Here is a 27,929-nt window from a genome sequence, read left to right on the forward strand (position 1 = left end):
CCCTGCCCTCTCCCCCCACCCCGATTACTCACCACACTTCCTGGGGGGCCATCGGGACCAGGGGGACCTACAGGTCCAGGAACGCCCTATTAAGAGATGGAAGAAGGTTAGAAAGGCCCAAGGTATTGATTATAAGCAGCTCCGCCAGTTTCCCTCCAAACCTGCCTTCTACTCAATTCTCCCTGATTTGCTGGAAATGTTTCTAACCTGAAACCCCCTCCACAGATAAGATGAGCCTCCCGTCCGGGTGCATCCCAACTCGCCAAGCCTCAAATGAGTGGGATTCCGGCACAGAGGTGGGAGACAGGACAGAAGCAGCCTAGGACCTTCCTTAAGACCACAGCACGGAGGCGGCAGAGGTGGAGTGCATGCTGGGCGGGGCGGGGTGGGCAGAAAGGCAGGCCAGGGCCAAACATGCACGTGTCTCGGGTGTGGTCTGGCCTCTATCCTCAGAGGCTGGGGGAAAGGAAACCCCGAAAATGGGACAAACTCTTCAGACCTGCGTTGCAGAGAAGCATGCTCTGGTATAACGCAGGTCGACCGTAAGGGCATGAGCAAGCCTCGGGGACCAGAGAGAGGACACGTGAGGCAGCCGTGGGTTGGACAGGAAGAGGCATCCCTGGACCTGGGCTTGGTGACCAACCGCTGGTGGACGGCCGAGGGGGAGTTCGCGGTGGGGACGGTGGCAGGAGCCCGAGCGGGCCGCGGCAACACTGCTCTCGGTCTGGCTCCCTCTGAAGATGCTGGTGCTGTTCACGGAACAGGGGCACCGAGGGGGGAAAGCTTGCGTGTGTGTGCACATGCGTGTGTGCCTGTGTTGGATCTGACTGGCGAATCAGGGCATGTTTCCTGGAGGAGGTGGATTTGAACACTGGTGGCTGGACGAGTGCATGACGGGAGGCGTGGGTGAGGACACTCTGGACGGGTCATCGCCAGGGAGGTGGGGACGCAGGGGACTCCCAGTACTGGGGCCTCCCCGCGCTTCTCCTGCCGCCCGCGCCCCTGCACTCGGCTTCCCTCTCCCGCAGGCTGCACTCGGGCGGGTCTCTCTCTGGGAGCACGGAGGAGCTGACCGCGAGCCCCTTCTCTGTGACGTCCACTCCGCCCAGCTCCCGGGGCTGACCCCGTTCCCACTAAGTCACGTGCACGGTGGGCTGGGCTGTGCGAGCAGACTGCAGCCAGGTACGTGGGACCTGCGGTCCTGCCTGCCTGGCACTGCTGCCGCTCTAATGCCACCGCCCCTCCTGGGAGTCCCCGCGGGAGTCTGCCAGCTCCCCGGAGAAGCCTGGGCTCGCGGCTCCGCTCGGTAGACACGACGCTAGTCAGAGCTCAGGGGCACGAGTGCCGACCCACGGAGATTCTGGGCCTGAGGGAGGCGGGCCAGGAGCAGCGAGCGCGTGAGGGTACCCGTGTGCTTGTCTTCCTGGAGTTGCCAAAACTGCATTTGTATGTGTGCACGTCCTTATATGGGTGTACATACGTGTGCGCGCATCACGGTGCGTGTGCATCTCGGTTTCCAAACGTGTGGATGTGGATGTGCACGTGGGCGTGCTTCTCAGAGTGACAAACTCGTCTGCGTGTGTCCATGTGTGCGCCACCCATGTGTATGCAGGAGATTCCTTTCGGGGCTGGCATGTGGACGAAGCCCTGAGATGCTGGGAACGTGGCAGAGGCCGGCATGTCTCTGGTCCTGGCTGCTCAGGAGGCTCCAGCCCCGGCCAGCCCTCCAGCGTGGACGGCGCTTTCCCGACCCCCTCCCCACACTCTGCTCAGAGCCGGGAGCCCGGGCGGGGGCAGGTGCTTGGCCCAGACCCCCTCCTGTGGGACCCGGGAGGACTCACGGGGTTCCCAGCTGCTCCGGGCGGCCCCTGCGCGCCTTCCTGTCCCTTGGCACCCTACACGGGAAACAAAACGGGGAGGTGAGAAGCCACAGGCAACGCAGTCCTTGCCCCCATGCGGGGATGTCAGGGCACCTTCGTCATCAGAACTAGGTGATCTGAACTGAAGGACAGAGAGCGGGTCTAAAGCTGCAGAGATGGCAGCTCCTGGCCTCCGCTATCGTACTCCGTCCTCCCCACCCCCGGGACAGCAGCACCCACCCTTTATCTTGACGTGATCAATGTTCAGAGGGACAGGCCGGCCCGGGGCACACAGCCAGCCGGCAGCCCGTGGCGTCTGAGCCCAGACAGGCCTCTCCCACGGGACTCCCAGAGAACACGGATTACTGCCCAACAAAGAGCCAGTTAAGAAGCCAACACTGAGGGAAATACGATCAAAATGCTAACACACGCTAGGTGTCACGTAAACTGGAGCTGCCAATTGGGGCTGGGAGGGCGGAGGGGACCTTCCACAGCTGAAAAGCCTCGGGGAGCCCTGGTCCCCAGCACGGCTGCGGCTGCACAGAGTCGGGCAGGGAGGGCGTGGCGGGAGCCCAGCTCACCGACACCGACACTTCAGCGACAGAGCAGCGACATCCTGGGCCCCAGAGGCGGGGCCCGCCCCCGGGGGCTGCATTTTGGGGCACTTTGTGAGGTCCTCTCTGCCCCAGGGCACTGGACTCACAGTCCCAGCAGTGCCTGTGGCAGTGCCCGTGGCAGTGCCCCCTGGTGGACACTCCCGGAATGCCAGGTGAGAGGGGCCAGCGACGGATGGAGGCGCTGGCGGGGCTTTCGGGTCTAGGAGCCAACAGGTGGACAGAGAGTTTTCTTACCGGTGGTCCAATGGGTCCCCGAGGCCCCAGTTCTCCAGGACGACCCTGTGATCCCTGAAATGAAACAACCTATCAATGGGCTAGGTCACACCCCTGCTCCGGGCAGACGGGGGAGGTGCGGACACATGCAATGGGCATAATTTGAGATCCACAGAGGGGGCGTCCTTGGACCCCTAAGGGAGGAGGAAGGGGCCACATTCAGTTCAGGGGGCTCCTGTGCGCAGTTCAGAGCTGCAGCCGCTCAGCCCTCGGACGTCCCGTCTAACCAGCCGCCCAGAGTGAGGGGCGGGGCAGGGGCGCAGAGCCCAGGGCACTCACCGCCTCCCCAGGCGCGCCGGGATTGCCCTTCTCTCCTTTGGGCCCTTGTTCCCCCTGTCGGTGGAGAAGCAGAGTACAGCAGACACGCTCAGCCCACCCTCAGGTCAGGCCGCACGGACCTGCCTGTCCTGCACACGCCTCTCTTGCTGGAGGAGAAGCCAGCACAGCCAGCACAGTCAGCAACTGCCCTTTGCAGGTTCCACGCTGCTTTCCACTCACGCATGGGCAGATTTTGGAGCCCTTGCCCCCGAGGCTCCTGCCTGCGCTCCCCCAGGCGCATCACTGACCCCCGAGTTAGTGTCTGCACGGCCCTGGGCTGGGGGCGCCACTCCCTCTGCATCAGCTGTTGAGTGGAACCTGCACAGTACACCTCGGAGAGCCTGGATTGAGTGAGGTTGCTCTTGCAAAGAGGTTTTCAACAGATGCAAGCTCATTCCTTCTAGAAACTCCATTTCCCACCAGCTCAGAAGAACGCACTCTGGCTCCAGTCACCAGACAACAATACCCTTATTTCTAGCATGGTTTCCTCCTAGAAAATTTCCCGTGGGGAGCTGGGGGATGTGCAAAATTCTTTTGTCTGGTCCACAAGTCACTGGAGATACAATCTGCAAAGATGAAAGGGCTTACGGGATGGATTCGGGTGACGCACAGGGAAGGAGTCTGCACACGCTTTCTGCCAACTGGGGGAAGGAACAGTGGGTGGCAGGAAGCGGGCTCAGGAACCAGACGTGGTCAGGCCAGGACAGAGGAGAGACCCTGGGGACTGACAGGCAAGATGCTCAAGGCATTTCTGCCCAGGGCCTGAGAGCCAGGAGGCAGAGTCTTCACTGCAGGGGTGCACACGAGGTGCCCATCAATAGCTGCTGAATGTTGAATGCAGGAGTGTCGTTCTCCCCCAAATGCCCCCTTGGTGATGTCAGCCAAGCCAAATCTCCCCTCTGGGCTCAGTAAACGCAGGGCACTGGCTGGGCGTCTGGGAATCCTTTGCAGGCTGAAGGGGTGGAGTCAGGCTGCCTTCCCGAGGTGGCTGCTTCTAAACCAGTTATAAAGCCTCACTTAAGTTGTTAACGGCAATGTCTCCAAGCCTGAGGCTGCCTGTCCCTCCCTCCTCCAGCTCAGGAATGGGTTCCCTTCTCCTCCCTGACATCTCCAGACCTGCTCACCATCTAACAGCCCCTGCTCTGTTCTCCACAAACTGCCATCACCACGCTACCTCGAGGCCTCCCCAGCTGGGGTCCCTGACATCCCCAGAAGGTTTCTCAATCCTAGAGCAGAAGAGGGGCTTTCCTTCCAGTCCTCCTCCCCCTTTTTATTCCCCTTCTTAATCATGCTGCAAACTTTGCCACCTCTCCAAATTTCACGGCCCCTCCCCGTGTGCAGGGGCCGGAAGGCACACAGCTGAGAGCGAGGAGAAATCAAACAGAAGAACATCTTTCAAAACCATCAATACAACACGGTTACCATGGCAATGAGGCAGCCCCAGAGGGATTCATGCAACAATCCACAATGAATCTTTTTTTCTTTTTTTTCATGGACACAGGTTCCTTGCTTTGCATCTGAAAGTGACTTCCTGATTTCTGCACAGCTCAGACCCTGCAGGAAGGTGGCACCACTGCGATTCAAAGAGGAGGCCGGGCAGACCTCTGGCTCTCTCTCGGTCCCTTCCCATAGGAGCACCTTGGAAATCATCTTTTATGGAGCAATTCCTTTAAGCAGAGGCTGGATGTGCAGGTCTGCCTCAAGATTTGGGGACTCAGGGTGGGCGTGAGGGAGGGAGACCCAGAGGCATCGGGTAGGTGGATGTGGTCCTGGAAGAGGAAGACGGTGGGGCTCGGCCAGGGCCTCTTGGCTGACAACCAAGTCTCAATTGCTAAGTCCAGGAAGGCCCTCTGCAAGGAGCTTCACTCCTCCGATCCACGGGCCATCCCTGGGCACAGGGACGGTCACAGCGATGCCTGCGTTGCACCTGCCACGTTCGAGGCTCTGCCGCCTTGACCCTTTGAGCCCTTCCTTTGAGAGAGGAGAGGACCCAGCCGGAGGCCCAGCCTGCTCTTCCCCGCATCTCCCAGCACTTCTGCAGCCCACACTGCCCCGTGACGGCCCTCCCGCCCTCGCTTCCTCCTCCTTCCGCAGTGATTCCGGCACCAACTCAGCCTCTCTCTCTCTATTCTTTTCCATCAGATACAGGGTCCTTTTGAGCTTCTTAAGTCATAGCTATTTAAGAGTGGAAACAGGGAGGTGGATCCTCCACACAAGCCCCTCCGCGGCCGCACGTGGCACAGCGGGTCAAGTCCTAACAGCAGGAGAACCACGTCCCTGAGAGCAAAGGAACCAGAGGAGGCTGTCTGCTGACCTCAGGGCAGGAAGAGACCCTGAACACGCTTATCTCCACGGGGGCTGCTCATGGAAGGAGGAGGGAAAGGCTCCTGGAGGCTGCAGCCATGGCGAGCATCCTTTTCGGTCAAACGTTTTCATCTTCACGAGAAGCCACAAGCTGTCCCTCCACCAGCCACACCTCCACGCAGGCTGGGTCCCCTCTCAACCTGTCCCTTCGAGGCCCTCCAGGCCCGGGGCCCCTCACTGCAGACACCCAACGAACTGCCTGCTCTGCCCTTTGGTCTCCTGCCAGCCCACACGACTCTGCCCTGCTCGGAACCACGAGCCACGCACTGTGAAGTGAGGAGGTAACTTTACCCAAAGAGAGGGCTGGCCTTCGCCCCTGGCTACCGGCAGGCAGCCTCCAGGCCCCTGGAACCTCCTGTCCGACCCTGGAGCTGGTTCCTCGCAGGGTCTGTCCCCACTGGCTGCCAGGACAAGCTCGGGAAGCCCAGATGCCTGGCAGCGACTGGGACGCAGGGGCTGAGAGTTAGGACACAGCCCGGGCCCAGCTCCCAGAGCCCCCGGGGACAGCGCGAGCCAGGCTGGGGGACACCATGCAGCACCGAGGAGTCGCTGCTACTTACTGGCATCCCTGGGTGCGGCGTGAACAAGGACGTCTGAAAAGGAAACCACAGAAATGAGAAGGATGTGAATCGACGTTAACAACCTGCCTCTGACAGATTTACCGAGTAAAAGAACACAGCCCCGAGGGCTCCTTGAACGATGACTAGTTTTGACAGTTAGGATCCCATGCTCCTTTAAAGTCCCCAAGCGGGTATTAAGTCTGGAAAGCACAGTGGTTAGTTGTGGGGACGCTGGAGTTCCGCGGCCTGAGCTCAAAGCCTGTCACCTCCACCTTAAACTGTGTTACCTCGGACACCTGCCAGCTTCTCTGCTCTCATCGGTGAAATGGGATGACACATTCTCCTCTCAGGGTATGGCAGGGCCGAAACGGAAGAATCCATGCGAGTAATCAGAGCTGTGCCTGGACCGCTGGATCCTTCCAGCAGAGTCCACTGCTCACCACCAGCGGCTACTGGCAATGACGCAGGTGATGAGGAAGCCAGGCTGCGGGCCTCAGCTCTGGGCCCGGGGAGCCCAGCTGATGCAAACTCTGTCCCAGCAGCTGAGGACCCCATGGACCGGCCCCCGCACGGCCGCCCCTCTGCGTTGCATGAATACTTCCCAGGCGGCCTGCTTTCTCCCATCTCAAAGCTTCCGCACCCGCCGCTCCCCTGGCCTGGAGCGCACTTCCCTTCTCCTTTACCTGACTGACCAAGCCCACCCTTCAGAGCTCCTGCTTGAACGTCCTGTCTTCAAAGATCTCCCTCCCCCTCCACCACTCAAATATAAACGAGGCCCCCTTGCTATGCACCCTGCTCTTTGCCTTGACAGCATTTACTATGATTTGCAGGATCTGTGTGTCTCGGCCGCCGTGTGACTAGAGTTTAACTCCCTGACGAGGCTGTTTAAGCTCCACAGCAGCCAAACTCCGCCAACGTCTGGCTCACAGCAGGTGCTCAAATATAAGTGAGTGGACAAAAGGACACCGTGGATTCTAGTCCAAAAATGCAATGAATTCAACAAGGAGGGGAAAAAAGGAGATTTCCTACACCGTGCCCTCCATCTCTCCAAATCCCAGTCTCGTCCCCAAGAGAAACCACTGTTTTTCAGTTTAGCATGTTTTAGACCCACTTGTATCTATTTCCAATTGCATTCATGAATGTATAGGAATGCGTAACTTGGCACGAGAGTTATACAAATAAGAACAGCAAGCATTATTGATGGCTGTTGATATGTATTAACTCATATACTCCTCACAGTAAAAGAAGCAGTTTTATCTGTTTTTGCCCTGCTTTTATACGTAAGAAGATTGAAGGTCAGAGAAAGAAACTTCTTAATGAAGTTCACACAGCCAGTGAAGGCTGGACATCACGTAGGTGGGCTGCGGAGTCCGTGTTAGCCTTCACACACGCTGTAATTCATAAATTAGTTTTTCTACTTAACTTTTCTTGAATATTGGCATCTTTTTAAAGCCATATGCATAGTGCATGTGCGTGTGTTTAATTTTTATGAAGTAGGATTCCATGATACCCATATTCCGGGGTTTAGTTAATTCTTTGCTTCTGGTCATGTAGGTTCCCTGTGATTTTTTCATTATAAGCAACACCACAATGTAGATCCTTGTACGTGATTTTTTCAATACACACAATGCAAATAATTCTTCAGGCTAGATGCCTAGGAATGGAATCTCTAATCTAATGGTTAGACAGATACTTTGTTAATGCGAAGTAACCTCTCAAGTAAGTGTTACCAATATGCCTCCCACCAAAAGGCAGTGCTCATTCCCTGCAAACTTGCCTACATTAAATATTACCAGTCTTAAACAACAATTTTACATGGCCAGTTCTGACTCTAAATTTGATTCTGAAATACTTGCTGCGTCTCATTTTGAGGGGCATGTGTGTGGGGAGAAAACAGTGGTGGCATCATGATGTAACATACAGAAAGACCACAGAGGATCCATCTTAGCCACACTGCAAATGGGATTTCTGCGTGTTCAGGGTCTCTCATCTCCTGCCCTCCATATGAGGCAGTCCCCTGTTGTAGCTACTAAATGACCAATCCCTACGTGCCCCGCCATGGCCAGCATCTGGAGCCATGTTCACCTCCCCCGAAATCACCCGATCAAAGCACAGAATATCAAGGCTGGGAAGAAACATTCACATGAAAAAAAAATGCAAACTATATTCGCATATTTATATAGCCTTCATTTTTGTTTTTTTTTTTGTATTTATTATGTACCAGAAACTGTGCAATGTACCTTGTATTATTTCAGTTAATTTTCACTACACATGTACAAGATAGCTAGGTATAACATTTTTTCTTAACAGATGAGAAGACCAAGTCTTTTTGACATTAAATAACGTGTCTAAGACCGCAGTCCTGGTGAATGGCACAGCCAGGATTCAAACCCACTTTTTTTCTGGCTCCAAAGCCCACGCTGTTACTCACTACTCATCCCGAACTCACAACGCCCGCCCTCAGACGTGCGAAGGGAAGAAGCATGAGTCATGGCTGTGTATCTGTGTTGTATGTAGTCTTACCCTGGACAGACCGCTTCTTGTCTCTGGACCTCTGTTTCCCCATAGGCAAGAGGTGAGTATGGATGCTCAGTGTCTAGCCAGTGTTCTAATAAACAGTAACTGTGCTTGCTGAATAAAATAAATCAATAAGCCCAAGGTGGTTCCTAGTGAAGCTTATGCATTTTTGGATTACAGGACCTAGGGATAGGTCTGGCTACTGACAAACTCCCTTAAAAAGATATTTATAACTAAGTGGTGTGTGTGCAGAAGGAGAAAGGGTTAGAAGCAGAGTTAACTTACAGTTCCAGGTAATCCCGGGGGGCCTGCTGGACCCGTTTCACCCTAGATGAAGAAATGGAAAATAAATTACCATCAACCCTCTGACAGCTCTGCCTGTCCTGGGATACCTTTCCCAAGACAACAGAATCACCCACCCCACATCTACCTTGATAGATAGATAGATAGATAGACAGACAGATAGATTCCAAATTATAAAATACTTCAGACACATCAGAACTTTATTTTGAGAAGTATCTATGCTGGTATGTGTAAGTGTAGATCGTTTATATCACTATATACTATTCCCTGGTGCACAAGGAAATAAAGTGATCCATGATCCATCTTTTTTTAAAGTATAAAATACTTCTTTTTTATTTAAACCTTTAACAGATAACCAATTGTTTAAAGCAAAAACAATAACAGTGTACTATAGGTGTTAGAACACAGGTAGAAGTAGAATGTGTGACAACAATGGCACAAAAGCTAAAAGGGAGAAATGAAGATATACTGTTATATGGTTCGTGTATTTATATATGAAGTGGTATAATAGCACTTAAAGATTTAACTGTGATAAGTTAAAGATGTCTACTATAAACTTTAAAGCAATCACTAAAATAAAACAAAGGAGAGACAGAACTAATAAACCAATGAAGGTAATAAAATGGACACGATCCATCTCCCTGTTGATGACATTTACATGATTTCCCACCTGCTGCAGCCATAACGTGCTGCAGCAAACCTCTCCACACTGTGCACTGGAGCCTAAGGGCTTGAGAGCCCTTAGAAACTCCCCGGGGCCCTGCCCCACCCTCTCCGAAGGGGACAGGCTCTTCCCAGGGGCCTGACGGGTGACTATCACATTCCTGTAAACAGCACAGGCTTGGGAGTTGAATCACCTGAGCTTGAAACCTAACTCTACCATTTTATATATGTTATTTTACTTCTGTCGGCTTGTCTTCCTCTGCTCAAAATAATGACAATAGTACATCCAGCTCACAGCATCACCTGGCGGGTGAGATCGTCAGCGAGGGCCCACTGAGGAGGAAATTGTTATTACATTTGCCCCGAGGAAAAGAGGTCACTGGCTCCTCCACCAGGAGGTGCGGTCCCCAAAGCCTGTCATTTCACGTGCGCCACGATGGTATCAGGACATGGATGTCGAGGCCCAGGTGTGTTCCGAGCAGCCCAGGGTCAGGCCTGTTGCAGGCCTGGGTCCACTCATGGTTATTAGCAGACAAATGAATGAATAAAGTTGGATTAGAGAGAGGCAAGGCTGCTCTTAGTAACAACAATATGATAATAAAATGTAGTTACACTGTCTTCTATAATTATTTCTATGGTTATATAGGATTTAACTGCAGGTACGACTTACTTTTCTACAGGCATTAACGCCTCTAATCTCCGTCTAAATGCCTGTAACAGAGATGCTTCCGTATTCCCATTCCACTGAAGCAACCACACTCATTCACCTGCCCAAAGTCACAAAGCCAGCAAATGGCTCAGGCTGGTTTTAAACTCAGAATCCAAGCCCTGAACTACTCACTGTGCAGCATTTCCCTAACTAAAGTTCCAGAAGCTTCAGAGAGAAGAATGCTTTCTCAGCGCTATTTGCATTACCCGAATTTACCCGATTCTCTTCTTGACACCGTCGACCTCGTGCTCCAAAACCAATCTCATCCAAACCAATTTACCCTCCATTAAAAAGTCCAAATGACCAAAGCTGAGCGTGTCCCAGTGGAACGTATGAATAGACATAAACAAGAAGAGGGTTGGAGAGCGTCTCTAACCCCGAGAGTCTCAAGGCCACCTTTCTGGAAAAGCCTCCCCCACCCCCAGGGCTGCAGGGTGAAGGAAGGGCCAGTGGGCCAGTGGGGCACAGCCCAGGCAGCTCTCTGACTTAGAGGAAGATGCTTGGCTGGAGAAGGGTCTTTGAGTTTTGTAGTTAATGTGACCGGCCTCGGTTCCCATCCCAGCTTCTCCATAGTTTAACTCTCTGCGCGCTCGCTGACACAGAGGCATGAGCACCCTACTTTCCAAGATGCCCTGGGCTCAAAAGTCTCACAGTGGCTGGTGGGGAGAAAGTGGACCAGACAACTGAGGCAGGGATGCTCAAGGCACAGTCAGAAGGGGGCACTGTTGCCTGAATGTCTTATTTTAGATTTCTTTTTTTGACCAGAATTGTCTATTATTACATAGTTCTCTAGGGGAAAAGAAAAGCAGGCCAGATTCTTCGGAAGCTTGAACGTGATTCTGCTGTGGCCCTGGCAATTCTGCCAAAGCAATAAAACGGGCTTAATGGCCTCGCTGAGCCCTCTGCATCCTGGAAATGAGTTCCTCAGATAAAAACTGCATTTCTGAAAAATCCAGGAGAGCCGCAGGCCTGAGTGGCTCCCCCACCGAAGCTCCTTCCATTCCAGGATCTCTATTTATAGATCGCAGGTCTGTCCAGAACAAAGCCCTCAGCCTTCAGCCCGAGAGAGGGGGATGCGAGTTGAGAAAGGTCGAGGGCAGGGCCCTGGAGGGGTCGAGCGTGCAAACTTGGGAGAACAAGGTGACAGCACCCTGCCGGAGAGGGGCACCAGGGCCCCTCGGGGGTGTGGCCGCTCCTCAGGTTCCCCTCGGGCCAGGCTGGCATGAGGTGAGGACCTGGTCGGAGCCAGGACGCTGGGCCCAGACTGAGGTCAGGTCTTGACCCCACCGCCCTCCATTCACACAGCCCTGGGAAAGCGGCTTGGCCTTTCTGTGCCTCAGTTTCCTCCTTTATAAACTGGGGGTGTTGCTGATAACATGACCCCTCTCCGGTTGTCACGAGTGTCACCTAAGTCACTACACGTGCAGTGCTTCCCACGATCCTGGCGCACAGCAGGCCCCAACCCCCGCGGGCAGGCTCCTGAAGGCTGACTGTATTCATTATCCTCCACCATTTCACAGAACAGACTCAAGCATCCACCGATTTCGGTATCTGTGAGGGCTCCTGGAACCACCTGCCCGCGGACTCGGCTTGTGTCAGCCTCACACAAGGGAGGCAGCAAGTGAGGCACAAGGCGGTCAGATAAGATGCTCAGAACCACACACTGGGCAGAACCGGGACTGTACGCCAGGCCACCACTTTGACCCCAAGGAGTTGCCCTCTCCACTGAACCGCAGGCAACGCACAGAAACTACAGAAGGGAGGCTCTGCGGCTCACGGACCGGATGACCAGGACAACAGCAGGGGCTCCTACCTTTGCACCTCGGTCACCTTTCGGTCCCGGGAGTCCCAGTTCCCCTTTCTCTCCCTACAGAGAAAGATAAAATTAGGAAACATTAGCGCTCACCTGAGTGTAACGGCCGCCTCTTCCAGGTGACAGCGAGGGGACCCTGGGCAAAGTATTGGTTTTTTCTTCCCAACCTGCCCTGCCACGGGGAAGACCAAGTTCAAGGGACAGCCTGTCAGTTGCATGCAAAGCACCGAATTCTGCACCTGACAGATAACACAGCCCCAACCATTCCCATCAATTTCACCTGAAGCTGCTCCACCCTCTTCAGAGAGATCCCGTAGCCACCGTCCTTTTGCTCCAGCCCCCGGACCAGAGCAGTCTCATCCCCTTCCTTTTCTCTTCCATGAACACTGAGGAAATACGCTCTATCCCAGCCTGAATCACCCCCCATCCCCCCAGGGTCGAAGGCTGCAAAGGGGGCTTCTCTCCTCGGGCACAGGCACGTGGCCCTGCTGGGAAGACACCGCCGCCACTCACCTGGTCTCCTTTCTCTCCCCTCACGCCTGGGAGCCCTGCCTGTCCCTGTGGAGAGAACACGGCGTCCCTGTTCAGTGGGCTCTCAGCACTGGGGCTCCCCCGTGGTCCAGGGCGAGGGAACTGTGCTCCCTACTGCCTGCCGTCCAGCCCCCCAGACACCTCTGGCTTAGCGGGGGTAACGTGGAAAGCCAATTCTAGCGGGTCCGCTCATGGGGAGTCCCCACGTGGTCCTCACTTTGTTACTCCCTCCCCGGGAACCCCTGTTCCGCCTCTCTTGCTATCTGAGTTCTCGTTTCTCTGGATCAGCCACGATGTCACCTCCTGGCCCCCTCTCCTGACATTGCCCAAGTCTGAGTGAGGGGACTCCTATGCACCCCCACCTGCATGCCACCACTCGCTGCACCTGTTCAATTGCTCTTGGCCAGTGGTGGTGACCCCAGTACCCACCACAGCGACAGACGCGTAGGACATGCCGACCGTCATGGGGTAAGTAAATGAGTGCACGACGGGAATGTCGTGAGCTCCAGGGAGACAACGACACAGCCGTAGTGTTACTAACAAACGCACACACTGAATGAATGAAAGTAGAACAGACCTTCTCTCCAGGTCGGCCTGCCAGGCCCTGCTCCCCAACTTCACCCTGGAGATAAAATAACAGACACCCCATCATCTTCCACTCGCATTACAGAGGTGGCTGTCATCCCAGCTGGTCCCACACCCTTAGAGCCCCCGTCAGCCACAACCCTCGATTCTCACACGAGCAGCACAAGCGTCACAGGCTTTGAAGACCCGAGTGGTTAGCCTTTCCGGAGAGAGGCCATCCACACTCCCTCACATTGGCTTTTGCTTCCCTCAAAAGAAACAGCTTCTGGAGTTGCCCTGACAGCATTTCAACAGGTTGAATCCACTCATCCTGAATCTAAACACTTACAGCTCAAAACAACAAGGGGCCAAACTCTGTGAGTCCCAGAGCCACCCCAGCTCTGAGTTCTGTGGCCCAGAGCCGCCCCGGCTCTGAGTTCTGTGCCCCTCAGGGAAGCCCAGACCCCAGGCCGGGCACAAAGATGGAGAAGCTGTTGATGAACCTGTCCGAGCTGACGGGCCGTCCCGAGGCTGCTGTGCAGACTCACTGGCACACAGAGGCACCCGTGGAGGAGCCCACGGGCAGCTGAGAGGTTTGTTTCCATCTCACACGGTGCTTTACAATGAAGGCCAGCCTTGGGTGAAATGCTGTTAAACATGCAAACTTATACTGAAAGCAAGCCCCCAGCAGGGATACACCGGTTCCAGTAGCTTGGATGAAGTTTTGTTCCTGACGAGCATTCTGTGGGCACGTTAAAGTAGGAGGGTGCAGGACCAGAGGGGCCTGTTCTCCGACACCACGGTGCCAGGCTGCTGTGCCTACCAGGTCCCTGTCAGTCACTGGTGCAAAGAGGCGGCTGTTCGGTGGGTGGGGGGAGGGACTGCAATTTCTAACCAGCCACGTGTCTTAAGAAACACTAACTTCTTGAATGACAGTTTCTTCCTAACATTATTATGGTACTTAGCGAAAGCTTTATGTAGGTTTCCATAAGGAAATGTGGTTTTCTCGTAAGTAAATGGACACATGAACGAATGAATGAACGGGTATGTACACACATAGATTTTCCCTGCAGCTATGCCAGATTCCACTGGTAGTGAAGGCTGTACCACATATCAAAGAGGAAAAGAAAAGAAAAGAAAGCAAAGAAACTAAAAGCACTGTTTAGCATTAAGCACACATTCTATCCTGTAGCTCTGGTGCCACCAGGGCAACTGGTGTCTGGAATCAGTGCAAATAGAAATTCTAGACGCACTCCAGTTTTCCCATCAATTCCCAGTGTTTACAAGCACAGTTAGTAAGAACTGCTCTAACCGGAATTGTGCAAATACTTGCTATAGAAATTGTCACTTTAAATCTGCTAGGACGGTCGCACCTTTGCAGTGGGAAAGGCGCTGGGGGGCTGAGTTCGGGTAGAAAGCATTTTGAAGACCACCTGAAGTGCTTCCTGAATCCTAAGCCAAAGCACAGTCCGTGGAGAGCCGGGCAGCATCCGGAATTCTTGACACGAGCCAAAGAGGTGATGCATCCGCTCATCCCACAACCAGTCCATTCTCTGGGCAGACTCAAGACCCGCCGTCCAGGACGTAGCCATAATCTTCTTTGAAGATATTTATCTTTAGCTGGCATGTTGTCAAGATAAAGTAACTAGGACTCCTGCCAGGTCTCCTTTGAAGCTACAAAGTATGTTCTAAAAGCACATAACTGCAGAAATTCACAATTTTGAACTTTCTAGATAAATTTTTTTAAAGTATCGCACTAGAAATCGTACAAAGATGACACATGAGCTGTAGTAACAGACCTCTCTAAACCTTTCAGCCATTAGGGGTGAATATAAATACAAAACATGGAGAAGGAAAGACGAAAGAAACCCCCAAGGGCACCTCAGTTTCACCCCAATACTTCTGACTGATCACCTTCATCCACAGAATCGTGCACAGGGAACTCGATGGGAACAGATTCTTCTGAAGACTATTGAACGGAACGTGGAAATTCACACAGTGTAAGCCCAGAAGGGTGTGGCAACTCAGAGGTTTGAGGAAACATAGCTCTAAGGTACAGGTGACTCCATAAAACCCACGGAGTCCAAAAAGGAGAGTAACAGGGAGCGATGCAAATGCTGCATGTTATTTCTGGGAAATGCCTGAATCTCAGCCAATCACTCAGACCCTGGAAGGTGGCCTTGGTGCTTCTAAGACCACGTGATTCTCCCCTAACCGGCACCTCAGGGCAGGGCATGCATGCTTTGTCCATGCTGTGACAAAACACAGCAAGTCACACATCATTACATTTCAATCACTGGGGATCATTATACATGTTTTTTTAAAACACGAATGTTGAGTCTTAAAACACAAAGGGCCACTGTGCTCGCAGGTGGCAGTGGCGGCTCGCTGTGGGCAGGGGCCAACAATCAGAAGCTGGGGTCCAGGGCGGGCGGGAGGCTCCTGGTGGGCACTCTTTGCACACCGAGTCCCGCCGGCGGGCATCCGTGAGACGGCTGCGGCGCATTATAACATGTGGTTTCCATCTGGTCTGAAGAAAGCTCGCTCCTTGAAAAAGCGAGGTAGGAGGGAACCCAGGGCCCCGGGATTTGCCAATCGGCCCTTCACTGGCCAGCGAGGTGAGTCCAGGCCACAGCTGTGCCCTCGCTGGGCAGTTTGTGACCCACCCTCCATCCAGTAAGCCCTCGCCGAGAGCCCGCCAGGTGCCTGCCTGTGGGCCGGGGGTGGAAGCTGGTGGCCGAGAGCAGGTCACCACCTTAACTAGCACTTAACTCAGTAGACCCGGAGGCCCTGTGACGGGAGGGAGAGGGCTCCCCATGTGCCCTGCTGTGTGCACACACGCCTCTCCGGAAGCAAGGCGCTGTGCACACGCACACACCACGTACATACCCACCACACACACACACCCCCCATATACATACAGATACACACACGTACATACGTTCACCATACACACACACGCCATACCACACATATACAGATACACACACGCCACACCACATATATACAGATACACACACACGCACATACGTACACCACACACACACACGCACATACATACACACGCACGCAGAGTCCAGCCCTCTCTCTTCTGTACCCACTGCACTCTGAGCCCCGGCCACATCTGAGATGCTGAACTCTACAGATGAGCCCAGCCGAGCTTCCTTGCTTCTGTAGGGGTCAGGGGTCAGGGAGCATCAGAGGGAGGGAAAAGCTTAAGGGACAGGAGAGAGAGGGGAGCGGGTACTGACCCCCTGGCCTCTTCCCTCCCAGGACGCGCTGGACGGCGATGCTGGCCTTCTTCCCAAGGCTCCCGCCCTCTCGGGGGCGCTCTCCTCCGCCACACGGCTCCCGGGTTCCAGGAACGCACTGCCCTCTCGTTCCTCTGCCCCAGGGGTGGCATCCGTTGTTGCCAGTCCAGGGTGTGTCACCACGGACCCCCTGAGCCCGCCCTCGGCCTTTCAAACAGCCCCTCTGCCATGACCCTGGCTGTTTCCTGCCACACCCCAGCTCATACAGATGCTGGGCCCTGTCCGCCGAGGTTCACACACAGCCCCAAACACACCGTTTAAAATGACAGACGTGATGGCGAAGGAGTCCCTACCCGCGGGCCAGGCTGTCCGGGCAAACCGTCCGCCCCTCTGTCTCCCAGGTCTCCCTGTAAGGAACACAAGCAGGAGTAAACGGGAGGGGCTGGGCTTGGAGGAAACAGCCTCAGGACTAGGTCCAGGCTGGACGGAAGAAAACTGCTGGGACTTAGGTGTTACTGAACCTCTCCAATTCTGTGTGACCACGGAGACCAGAAACCGCAGCTCAAACCACCCCCTAGATGCCATATTCAACGGCTCTGCTTTTGATTTATAAAGACATAAGTGAATGGAAATGAGGGATGTAGAGTAGGGAAGATGCTGCCTAAGTGCTTTTGAGACTACAAAGTACTTGGTTAGCCCTTACGTTTTGTCTTGAAAGATGAGAGAGGAGAGAGAGGAGGGTGGAGAATGCTTACATGCGACGCCCATAAAGTTAAGTTGAATCCATAGTTATTCTATATCTTGTCATGAAAAAGTTAAGCTTCTAAGTCTGCTTCTGGAAAAGGATGATGAATTTTCCTGTAATATCTAAAAGTCGCCTTTCGAGGACTGTTGACATTCACCCTTGAGCTTAATGTCTGTTATGAAAAGGTGAAGTTCACTTGTTACAATTTTGGCTGTATGGGTTTTTAATTGTCCATCTGAAGTGGGTAAACTGTGAACTTGCTTCCCAATTTGATGACAGTTAACCTCTGACTCTCTTCTTAATGATCTTACTGTAATGAGCCCCACCAGAGTATTTTTTAAACTGAAGTCTCTTATTATGTCAGAGTATCTGAAAGGCTTTTCTCCTTGCAAATAAAATACATATATATTTCTAACAGAATAATTTTAAAAGTCCTAGGCCTCCAAATCCTTCCCCAGTTACCTAAGTAGGAATAAGGGGCTCGCCCATATCTGACCTTGGAAATCCAAACATTTCCGAGCCCGGCATGACTCGGAATCCAAATGTGATCCAAGGCCCAGGCAACCAACAATCAAAAATCTCTTTGGCTTCTGTGTTTTGGGTTCCCAAACTCACACCAACCTTTGGTCCTGGCAGGCCTGGGGGTCCGTTCAGCCCATCCTTTCCAGGAGGTCCCTGGGCCAAGAGGGAAAAAAACAGACCAACATGAAAGGCGCGGTTAGGGAAGCGCTGCACTGAGTTGCTGCAGCCAGAAGCTGGTCGGCACGGCGGGCGAGACACGCAGGATGGGTCCTGTGTTCCAGCTCTCCGGTGGTGCTCTCGCTGCTGTCAAGTGTCTGTGGGTGAAACTGTGTGAACCACGTGTTCAGGAATGTCTGTGGGTGAGTTAACCACGCGTTCCAGGTTTGGACCTGATCGCCTGACAGTGGGCGTCACGGCCCTGAATTTACGTTGAGAGCCTTAGGCCTGGTACCTGGAGTTCAATGGGGCCGAGCACGCTGGCATCCAGCAATCACGTCCCTTCATCTACAGCCACCAGTGGAACTGTGGTCCAGTGACAAGGGGACAACCACTGTGTGCTGCAGTCGCATTTCCCTCTGTCACCCTTTTTTCTCCAGCGTCCCGACCCCCCGTCAGCTCTGCGGGTCGCACAGGCTTTCTGTATCCACAGTGTTCCCATCCTCTGCTGGCCCCATCCGAGAACCAGCAGTAAGGAAATGCCTTCCGAACGAGCAGAGGCCTCCTGAGGGCCGTCACCAGGCCTGTGAGGGCCCACCACAGTCACATGGTATCAGAAGCTCAGGGCCACCCCTACCATCCTGCCCTGAAGAGCTACAGCCAAAACGGCAGGAGACACCCAGCTTCAATATGCACCCGCTTCCTTGTGTGGAAACATTAAGGTTTGATGAGCTCTACCCTCACGACTTAAAAGGAAGGAGAAGGCCCAGCTCCCTAGGATCTTTTGGGCTGGGAAAGCCGCAGCCCCACCGGCACAGTGACGGGAAGAGCTCTGCTGCACCCTGGACCGTGTCTCACGTCTCCTCCTCCATCACTTCTGCGACCCTCTGGCAGTGGCCCTACAGATGAGAAGCCACACTTTAAACAGCAAAGGACTTTTTTTGTGTGTGTGTGGTACGCGGGCCTCTCACTGTCGTGGCCTCTCCCGTTGCGGAGCACAGGCTCCGGACGTGCAGGCTCAGCGGCCATGGCTCACGGGCCCAGCCGCTCCGCGGCATGTGGGATCTTCCCGGACCGGGGCACGAACCCGCGTCCCCTGCATCGGCAGGCAGACTCTCAACCACTGCGCCACCAGGGAAGCTCCAGCGAAGGACTTTCGAACGTCCCTTTGAGTTACAAGAGCACAGGTGGCGGCCTAGGGAGAGGGTGCTCCAGTCTGCATTCTGGCTGGGGCCATGGGGGAGCGGCCCCAGGAGACAGGGCACATACGTGACAGGCACCACGGAAGGAAGAAGGCAGGCTGGGTACCAGGGCCTTGGTCCCCGCCGACAGGGAGGAAAGGGCATGGAGCATCACCCGCTGGCAAGCGGCCCGGGTGGCAGCTGAAAGGGCCCGGCCACTCCCGTCACAGAGGATGGGGGAGACGGGACAGTGCAGGGAGGGATGCTCTGGTCACTCACCGCTTGCCCAGGGTGCCCAGGTTTTCCTGGGAAGCCGATCTCTCCAGGCAAACCCTGAAAAGGGAACCAGAGGGGAACCTTCAGTCTGACCTCTTCCGAGCATCATCTCCCTTCTCCCAGCACCCTTCCTGGCAGGAGCCCAGGTCTCTAGCTCTGACAAGGGCACCCAGGAGTGGATACCGCTCGGGGGCATCTGGCTGCCCTTGGTGTGGGCCACGGTGAGACGTGGAATCGTCACACCTCCAAGGCTGGCCGGCGCAGGGCTCAGCTGGTCTGCAGTCGGGGCCACCGGCACCTTCATTCCCGCCTGGCGGGATGGGTGGCAACGCCTCCCTGTGCCCCACCCAGCGGGACCCCATCCCTCCGCTCGGCTTACAGGGAACTTTCCCAGAGGGCTCCTGAAATGCAGGAGGGGAGACAAACCACACGCTCCTGAAAGACCTCAAAAGGACGACCCCAGCCCAGTGTGCCTCTCCCCCTGCATCTCTAGGAGCAGCCAGCGATGCGCTGCGTAGCTCAGGTGCTATTTCCAATCGAAGGGGCTCCAGGGCCGGCTGCTGCTGGGGCCCTCCTTGCTCATGCCTTTGCTCTGCTCTTGACTAAGACCAAACACGTGGCTCTACACCACGATGTCCCTGGCTCCCAGGGCCACGAACCCTCCATCTAAGTGCCCTGGGGACAGAAAATCAAAACCAATCTCACCGGGGGGCCTCCGGGTCCAGGGGGGCCTGGGACGCCAGGTGGTCCTGGGGGGCCCTGCAGAGAAAGAGCACAGCCTGGATTACAAACGTGCGTGGAGCAGCCTCCTGGTGACACTGTCCTCTGAGAGGGGAGAGGGATGGGGACCAGTGAAGGGGGGTGCTGCCACTTTACTTGAAATACTGTATTTTTTCAACAAAAAGGAACAAGAGCAAAAAGAAAAGGTCTCAAGTAAAATTTGCAAAATGGTAACGTGTGTACTATCTGGGTGGTGGGATAATATAACTGTCTGTTATATTATCTATTCCAGTATATATTTAAAATATTTGAGCATTTAAAATAAATACGTACGTGCATGAACACACATACACACAATGGGTTAACTCATTAACAAAAATCGTCTAGAACAGTGGTTCCCAAGCATTATTCAGCATCGAATCACCTGGGGTGAATCAAGAGATATGTTCAAACCCTCTCTCTCTCCACTACACACGTTCTAGGAGATGCACCTCTGGCCTTTGTTTGTCCAGGTGTCTCTCCAAATATGCCCTCCCTCCCCTGTCTCGCTGCTCGGATGGATGTCTCCACCTTTCTGAAATTTCCTGCAATTCCCCAGACAGAATTAATCGCTCCCTCCCCCAAACCGAAGGCCAGTGCAACAGTTCTCATCTGACCCCCGGGCCCCTGAAGGCAGAGCTTGCTCCCCCCCCCCGCATCTCATCTCGCACAGCAACAAGCCCAGGGCTTGGAATAGAGCAGGTGCTCAGTAAGCGTTTGAAGAAGTCAACTGCACTGAACACAGCTGAAAGCGCTGTGCATTCCGAGAGAACAATACATCGCCACTGGAGGACGGTAAACACTAAAAAATGGCCAAGGTTGCCGCTTCCGCGGACAGTTCCCTTTTCTCCCTCTGGGGGCGCTGGTGAGTCCACAAAGGGCAGAGAACAGCGACGTTTACAGAAGAGAACTTTCTGGTGGCACCCGGACCTAGTTTTCTACGTAGCTCACTCAGTGCTGGAGAGCCTTTAGGGATAACGTCTACTTCTACTAGGAGACATCTGCTTGGAGCTGGAGCGACTGAATGGCCAGGCAGAGCTGGACAGTGGCCTGGGTGGGTACAGACGCAGGGTCCCCCTAATGGATGAGGACGGAGGGGGAGGGCACCAAAGGAGGCTGCTGACCTCCCCCCATCGTGGCTCAGTCCTGCTCCGCCCGCATCTGCTCCAGCTCAGCTCCGCTCACCTCCCAGCAAAGCAGGAGCCCTGCAGGTGGCACTCCCAGGACCCACCCCTCCATAGGGCATATTCCAGTTGACCTTTTTACATCGCCCTGGCCTCTGAGGCTCTCACAGCAACCTCAACCCCACGGAACTCATCCACGGCCCCTTCTCACCTCACGCAGCTCTCTCTCTCTCTGATAGCAAATGGGATACACTTAGCTTTCGTCCCTCCTTACGTTCCCCGTGATGCTGACGGCCCCTGGAACGCACTGGCCTCTTTCAAAGTGATCGTTCCAGGAAGCTGGCCTCCTGACCTGCTCATGACTCTGACCGTGTTTCCCCTTCCTCCCCCGTCTCCTGCCAACGGCCCTGCGGGCTGCCGCTGTTTGCCTGTTGCACTCTCACAGCACGTTAGGGTAGACAGATCTTCAGGGATCCTCTACTGGAAACGAAACCTCCTTGTTTAACAATAAAGACAACTGAGGCTCAGAGAGGGTAAGGGCCCCATCTGAGGTCACACAGCCGTCGTCTCCAGTGGATCCTGAGCAGTCCAGCTGCTGCAGAACCACCTGGAAAGCTCGTCGTAAATACAGGTAAACAGGCCCCTTGATTGGACTCTAAGGCACAGGTCTGGGACAATTTTGAGGGGCCAGTGACTTGGGAACACCCCCCAGGTACCTGTGGAGAGCAGCCAGGTCTGGGGATTACCTGTGTGGACCACCTCCATGCAGCACCCTAACCCCATCCTCACTGCTGCCAAGACTACAAGCCCAGGGTTCCAGCAGGGACCCTTGCAAGGAGGGAGCAGGAAACACAGATGTAGAAGGCCGAGGGGGCAGCACCCTCCACTTAGGGTTCACTCTCCCTGAGCCACGTGCATTTCACCTCATCTTAATCCTCACGCTAATCCTTTCAGGCAGGCCCTGTTCATCCCGTTTTGAAGAGGAGGAACTGGAACCTGGAGGAAAGTGAACCGGCGTCAGACGCGGTGGCGTCCAGCACAATGTCCCCGGTCCTTCACCCCCTCCCTTGTGAAGTGTCTGCCAAGCTCCCCGCGCGTCACAGCCAGTCCACCCTTAAACAGCCTGATCTCCTAAAAGACTGTCTGCGCATTAAATGAACTTGGGGCTTTCAAGCCCAGCTCTGTGATCTCCGAGTCCACCACCTTCGTAGGACCATAGCACCTGGGTCGTTTCTCTGCACGCGGTACAGGTTAATAACTATCTGCCTGTTTGATGCTACCGGCTCAGGACCGAGAGCAGCAACCCACACGGTCATCAAATAACCACCGCAAGGGCCTTACAAAGAGGAGGCGCTGGAGGAAGCGGGACAGCCGCTCCAGATGCGGCCACACAAGGGGCCGGCCAGTGGCCTGCGGCTTCCTTTCCAGCCGGCCGGGGGCGCCCTGCAAGTCCCAGCGGGAAATGTTGGGGTAAGGGGTGGACAGCAGTCAGGATTCAATTCCAGCCAGCCTGCCCTGTGGACGCTGCCCCGGGGCCACACTGTGGCCGTCACACGGCACAGTGTACATCTTCCTCCCAGGAAGGCTGCGTCCAGCCCCGCCAGGTCAGAGTGGACTCAGCTCCAGCGAAACTCCGTTTGTTTCTGATACCACCGCCTCTGCAAGCCGGGGGCAAGGAGTGCTGGGAGGATGTGGATGCACAGGTCCATCAGCCATCTACACCTAGCACCCTCAGCCAGGAGGGAGCAAACTGAACTTTTAGGGCACCTAGCATATGCCTGGCCTTCTCCGAGGTCTCTACACACGGGGCGCCATGACCTCGGTGGTCCCTGACTCCCTGGCTGTGAGCCCCGGCACTCAGGGTCCACACGCTGCAGCAGCTGATCTCAAGGACGCGAGTCTGCTGCCTCCTATCCACGTGGCGAGCTCCTGGCCTTGCGGAGGTCCACTTCCCCAGGCTCTGCAATGGGGGTGTGAATCCTACAGCCCCAAGGTTGAACGTGACGATGCAGGAGGACAAGAGGTCCGGGCCTGGTCGCTGAGGGAACAGAGCAGTGGGGTGCACGCCCCATGACGTGCACCCCAATCGTCCCAGGCTACGTGGCAGCTTCCATCCTCTCACGGCCTGCATGTGCAAATGTTCTAGAGAATGTTCTCCCTCCCCCAGGAGGCTTCAGAGGCAAGGAAACCTCGCATCTGTCACCACCAGCAAAAGTGCAGCGTGTTCATGAGTGAGAAGCATCATGGAGTCTGGGGGCACAGGGGCCCCGGGCGGAAGACGAGGTGTCAGTGGGCGACGGGATGCTGGCAGCACCCGCTGATGCCATGCGGGGGAGCAGGGAGTGGGGAGCGAGCAGGCAGAAGCTTCGGTCCTTACATCAGAGGCCTCTGCAAAGTCCTGGGGCCTCTGGAGAAGCGGCTCCTGGAGACCAGGATGGCGGGGGTGGAGGTCCTTCCTCCAGTCTACACGCATTGGGCACCTTCCGTGTTCCCTCCGGATCTCCAGGTGACCCAGCCCTCCCTTCCAGAAGACTGCAGTCTTGCAGAGTAAATAAAATGCAAGCCCGTGACCTCCTGGGAAAGCCGTGGGCTTGGCATCAAAGGCAGATGGTTAAATTCCGAGCAGCTGTTTGACTCGAGGCAAAGTATTTGGTTTATCCAAAGCCTGGTTTCGAAACATACAGAGTAGTAGGTACAATAATACTTTCTTTTCATAGTTTTTGTAGCAAACCCCTGGGTCCTGGCACGTGGAAGAACTCATGAGATATTTGTTGAATCTAATTAAAAATATAGAAAATGACAACAAAGAAGAAAGATGCTCTAAATGCACAGAAATCAAGTAAAGGCATAGTGGGGAAATCGGGGATGCACCTCAGAGGGTAGGGTGAGTTTGGTCTTGGAGGGCAAAGTGGGGCCTTGGCAAACGAAGTGTGGTCGAAGAGGGCGGGCACCACATGTGGACAGAGCAGGATAAACGGGAACAGGCGGCTCGGCATGACTGGGATGCCCAGTAAGAGCAGGAAGCAGAGGCCCCTAAAACTAGGCAGCAAGTCTGGGGTCTGAAAAGCCCGGCTTTGTCTTTGAGGCGGCTCAAAGTAACAGAGGTGTTCTAGAAGACAGACACAGTCAGACGTGTGCTTAGGAAGACATTCTGCTGTCCTTAGGATCACTAGGGAGAAGGAAGCCTGGAAGAGACAGACCAGGAGACAGTGAAACCACGGTGCAGGCAAGACGCCAGTGAGGCTGGGCCCCATGAGTGGATGGCGGAGAGGGTTGCAGACCAGGGGATGGTCTGCACGGCCGATCAGCGGTGACAGGTGAGCACCTGGCAGGGATTGGATGTTACCTGAGACGCTAAAAGGAGGAGAGGCTTTTCCAGGAAATCGACTCTGCAGGGGAAGGAAGAGATGTGGGGTTGGGGTGGGGGGGAGGGGTTAGTCTGGGATGTGAGTTACAGGCCCTCCAGAGCCTCAACTAGAGAGAGATTCCCATGGGGTAGCTGGGGGCGTGAAGAGAGTGCCAGAACCCAGTGATGCCACTGGTGGAAGGCTCTGGTGAGGCGTTTACATCTCCCGGATCCTAGCGCACGCCACACAGAGCTGAGCATAACCTCAGCTGTCTTGGGTGGTGCGTATGGCACTTCAGAATCTTCCAGTGGCCTTGGGGACCTTACCAGTGACAGGCAACAACTACTGTTTAGATTGGACTAATCCCCCGGCCCAGACTTCTGGTTGACTTCAATTAGTACCCTCACTTTATCTTCTCTTTCGCCTGAAAATAAACAAAACCTCAAACAGAAAGGCCATCTGAGTCACTTAGTTGGTAAGTTTCCAAATGAAACTAGATGGCTCATTACTAAATCAAAGCAATTTATGAATTTTCTATTTTGTTCTGTACATACTGGCATTGGGATTTTTAGGCACAAAGAAGCTGCCTTCCTCCCACCAAAACAAAACAAAACAAAACAAACCCCTGCTTGCTACAAGCTTCACTATTCACCACAGCCATGACATGGAAACAACCTAAATGTCCATCAACAGATGAATGGATAATGAAGATGTGGTACATACATGCAATGGAATATTACTCAGTCATAAAAAAGAATGAAATAGTGCCGTTTGCAGCAACATGGATGGACCTAGAAATTATCATACTAAATGAAGTAAGTCAGACAAAGACAAATATCATATGATATCACTTACATGTGGAATCTAAAAAAATGATACGAATGAACTTATTTACAAAACAGAAACAGACTCACAGACATGGAAAACAGATGTGTAGTTGCCAAGGTGGGGGGAGGATGCAGTGGGAGTTTGGGGTGAGCAGATGCAAACTATTATGTATAGGATGGATAAACAACACAGTCCTACTGTAGAGCACAGGGAGCTGTAGTCAATAGCCTGGGATAAACCACAATGGAAGAGAATATGAAAAAGAATGTGTATACACATAACTGAGTCACTTTGCTGTATAGCAGAAATTAACACAACATTGTAAATCAACTACACTTCAATAAATTTTTGTAAAAAGCTGCTTGAAAGCCAAAGACTCTCTGCACTATTATGCCTCTTTCATAGGTGAGGATATTAGGGTTTCGGGAAAGAAACGTGGCTAAAGGAAAGTCAAGACTCAAAGGCCAGTCTCCGTGCGGCCAGGGACTCTCCGAGGAGCCAGAGGCAAGTCACCCTCCCCTCGTCACTGACGCAGATGTTGTGCGTGGACCAGGCGGAAACCAGGGTTCCAAGGACTTGCGTTCGGAGGCACGTCTTGTGTGCGTGTTTTGAGGGAGACTCTCCTGAGCTCCCACCTTTACGTCAACCAGGGGAGCTTTGCATTTGTCTAGTTCATATGTGTGGCTTTTATTTTTAAAAGGCAGCTGTAAAAATTGGACAAACTGACTGCTAAATTTTCTCCCAAGCTTTAGGGATAAAGTATGAAGAGTGGGAAATAACTTCAAAAAATAGAAACAGGGAGCGTCCAGCATTTTCCCACTGGATTTTAAGGCCCAGGAGGGCAGAGACCGTGTCTGGTTTTGTTCACCACTTTATTCGCACGGCACAGGGACGATGTTCAGTCACCGTTTACCGAGGGAAGAGTATTAGCAGCGGAGGTAGAAACGAGGAGGAGGGAGGGGGCGGGGGGCAGGCAGATCCTCAAGTTCTGGGCCACTGCCCGCTCTGGGCAGGGTGCTCCCACGAGCCAGGATGCAGGACGTGGCTTGTCAGGCCCTCGAGGCGTTAGAAGCTGGTGAGGGGGCTGCGATGACAGAGAGCACAATGTGGAAGCAAGCGAAGGGACCATTTTGGGGACTGGAAGTCCTACGGATGAAGTCAGAGTGACCGTAGCTGAGGGGCCGTCCTAGCTGGGGCTGGTCGAGGCAGGCCCCGCAGAAGGGGCCACGTGTAAGCTGAGAACTGAGCGGCCAGTAAGTCCGGGGAAGGGAGAACAGTGGGTTCAGGGGCCTGAGACTGGACGGACCTCCGTGCGTCAGCAGGACGGATGGGGTCAGTGTGAAGGAGTGAAATGAGCAGGGGACGGGGACAGGGCCCCGGGGAAGGTGGTGGGGTGCCGCGGTGGGAGGGGGCAGCTGGGAGGCAGGTGCGTTGCTTCAGGGCTGGGGGCCAGGATGGCTGGGGTCTGGGCTTTAGAATCGGGACAGCGAGAGCCAGTCTGACTTGGTTGTGTTTGGAAGGAGAAGTGGGCAAGACTTCACAGCAGGTCGGGTGTGTGGAGCGAAGGGACGAGGACGACCCTGAAGGACTGGAGAGGGGATGGGGCCCTTTGCCGAGGCGGGGACACTGCGGCGGGGAGCGCACCTGGACGGGGTGGGCACCAGCCGTCCTGCTGAAGAAGGCTGAGTGTTGGACGCGAGTGTCTGATGCACGGGGTGGAGCTGCCCCGGGGGCTGGAGCTCGAGGAAGGGCTGCCGCAGAATTAAACGCAGACAGGAGAGAGTGATAAAAAAAGAGGGGTGGCCTCGTGTGGCTGGATTAACGAAGGTGTGCGTGACACCAGCTCAGCTCATGGGAGGTTTTCACCCTCTTCTCTTTTTATCATCAATAAAAATACCTAAATAACCCATTCATCTAATTATGAAAGAGAGTGACAAATGAGCCAATAGATCTAAATGTTAACAAAAAAAACTGCTTTAATTATTACTAATAAAAAAACTAAGTAATGACTCTATCAATTAACCAATAAGTCTAATTATTATTAATAGAAAGTTTGATCGTTCTTAATACGATGGTGACTAAACAGCTACTTAATGTGCTCAGTGATTACAGTGATGATGTATAAATAACCAATTAACCCAATTATCATTATTAATAATGGAATGGCAAATAACTATTCCTAATAGCCACCAAGTTCCAATTGGAGTAGATTTATAAAACTGGATGGAATTTGAAGATGATCGAAAATTACTTGCATAAATTAGCACGGCAATCACACTCCCTGCGTGACTTGGTAACGTTTGCTTTTTCTGCAAGTTGTTCCTGATTGTGAGTCCTCCTCTCAGTATGTAACTCCAGGGGCACAATGACTGCCCTCCTCAGGAGGGTTCCTGTGTAGAGGCCCAGGACCCCAAACCCACTCAGCCGTCTGGGGTTGGCCCCTTCCCTGGCTGTGTTCCCACCAACTCAAGAGGCTTCCTGCCATCCTGACTGCAGCACTGTCTTTGCATAAACAGTTGCCCAGACCAGACACAGATTTCCACTTTTCCTAAAAGGCTGCCAGGATACAGGAGCCACCACGTAGAATGTGTACACTGAGTCTAAAACATTCCAGCAGGTGAAACTTTTCAGCTTGAAAAAGAGGCACCA

The 27,929-nt window shown here is 54.0% G+C and overlaps 1 protein-coding gene across 1 annotated transcript in view; it reads right to left on the reverse strand.

The window, feature by feature from the left end:
• The window catches only part of COL22A1 (collagen type XXII alpha 1 chain), a gene marked incomplete at both ends in the record, with an annotated part of 240,616 nt that overhangs the window by 85,549 nt on the left and 127,138 nt on the right, over positions 1-27,929 (reverse strand). The window contains 13 exons of the mRNA XM_079722651.1: positions 33-86; positions 1,842-1,895; positions 2,711-2,764; positions 3,029-3,082; positions 5,992-6,024; positions 8,794-8,835; positions 11,997-12,050; positions 12,510-12,554; positions 13,105-13,149; positions 16,696-16,749; positions 17,709-17,762; positions 19,226-19,279; positions 19,928-19,981. Of these exons, the coding sequence (XP_079578777.1) occupies positions 33-86; positions 1,842-1,895; positions 2,711-2,764; positions 3,029-3,082; positions 5,992-6,024; positions 8,794-8,835; positions 11,997-12,050; positions 12,510-12,554; positions 13,105-13,149; positions 16,696-16,749; positions 17,709-17,762; positions 19,226-19,279; positions 19,928-19,981 (651 nt within the window). The remainder of the gene's footprint in view (positions 1-32; positions 87-1,841; positions 1,896-2,710; positions 2,765-3,028; positions 3,083-5,991; positions 6,025-8,793; positions 8,836-11,996; positions 12,051-12,509; positions 12,555-13,104; positions 13,150-16,695; positions 16,750-17,708; positions 17,763-19,225; positions 19,280-19,927; positions 19,982-27,929) is intronic.

This window comes from Hyperoodon ampullatus, assembly GCF_949752795.1.
Source record: "Hyperoodon ampullatus genome assembly, chromosome: 17".
Lineage (NCBI taxonomy): Eukaryota > Metazoa > Chordata > Mammalia > Artiodactyla > Ziphiidae > Hyperoodon > Hyperoodon ampullatus.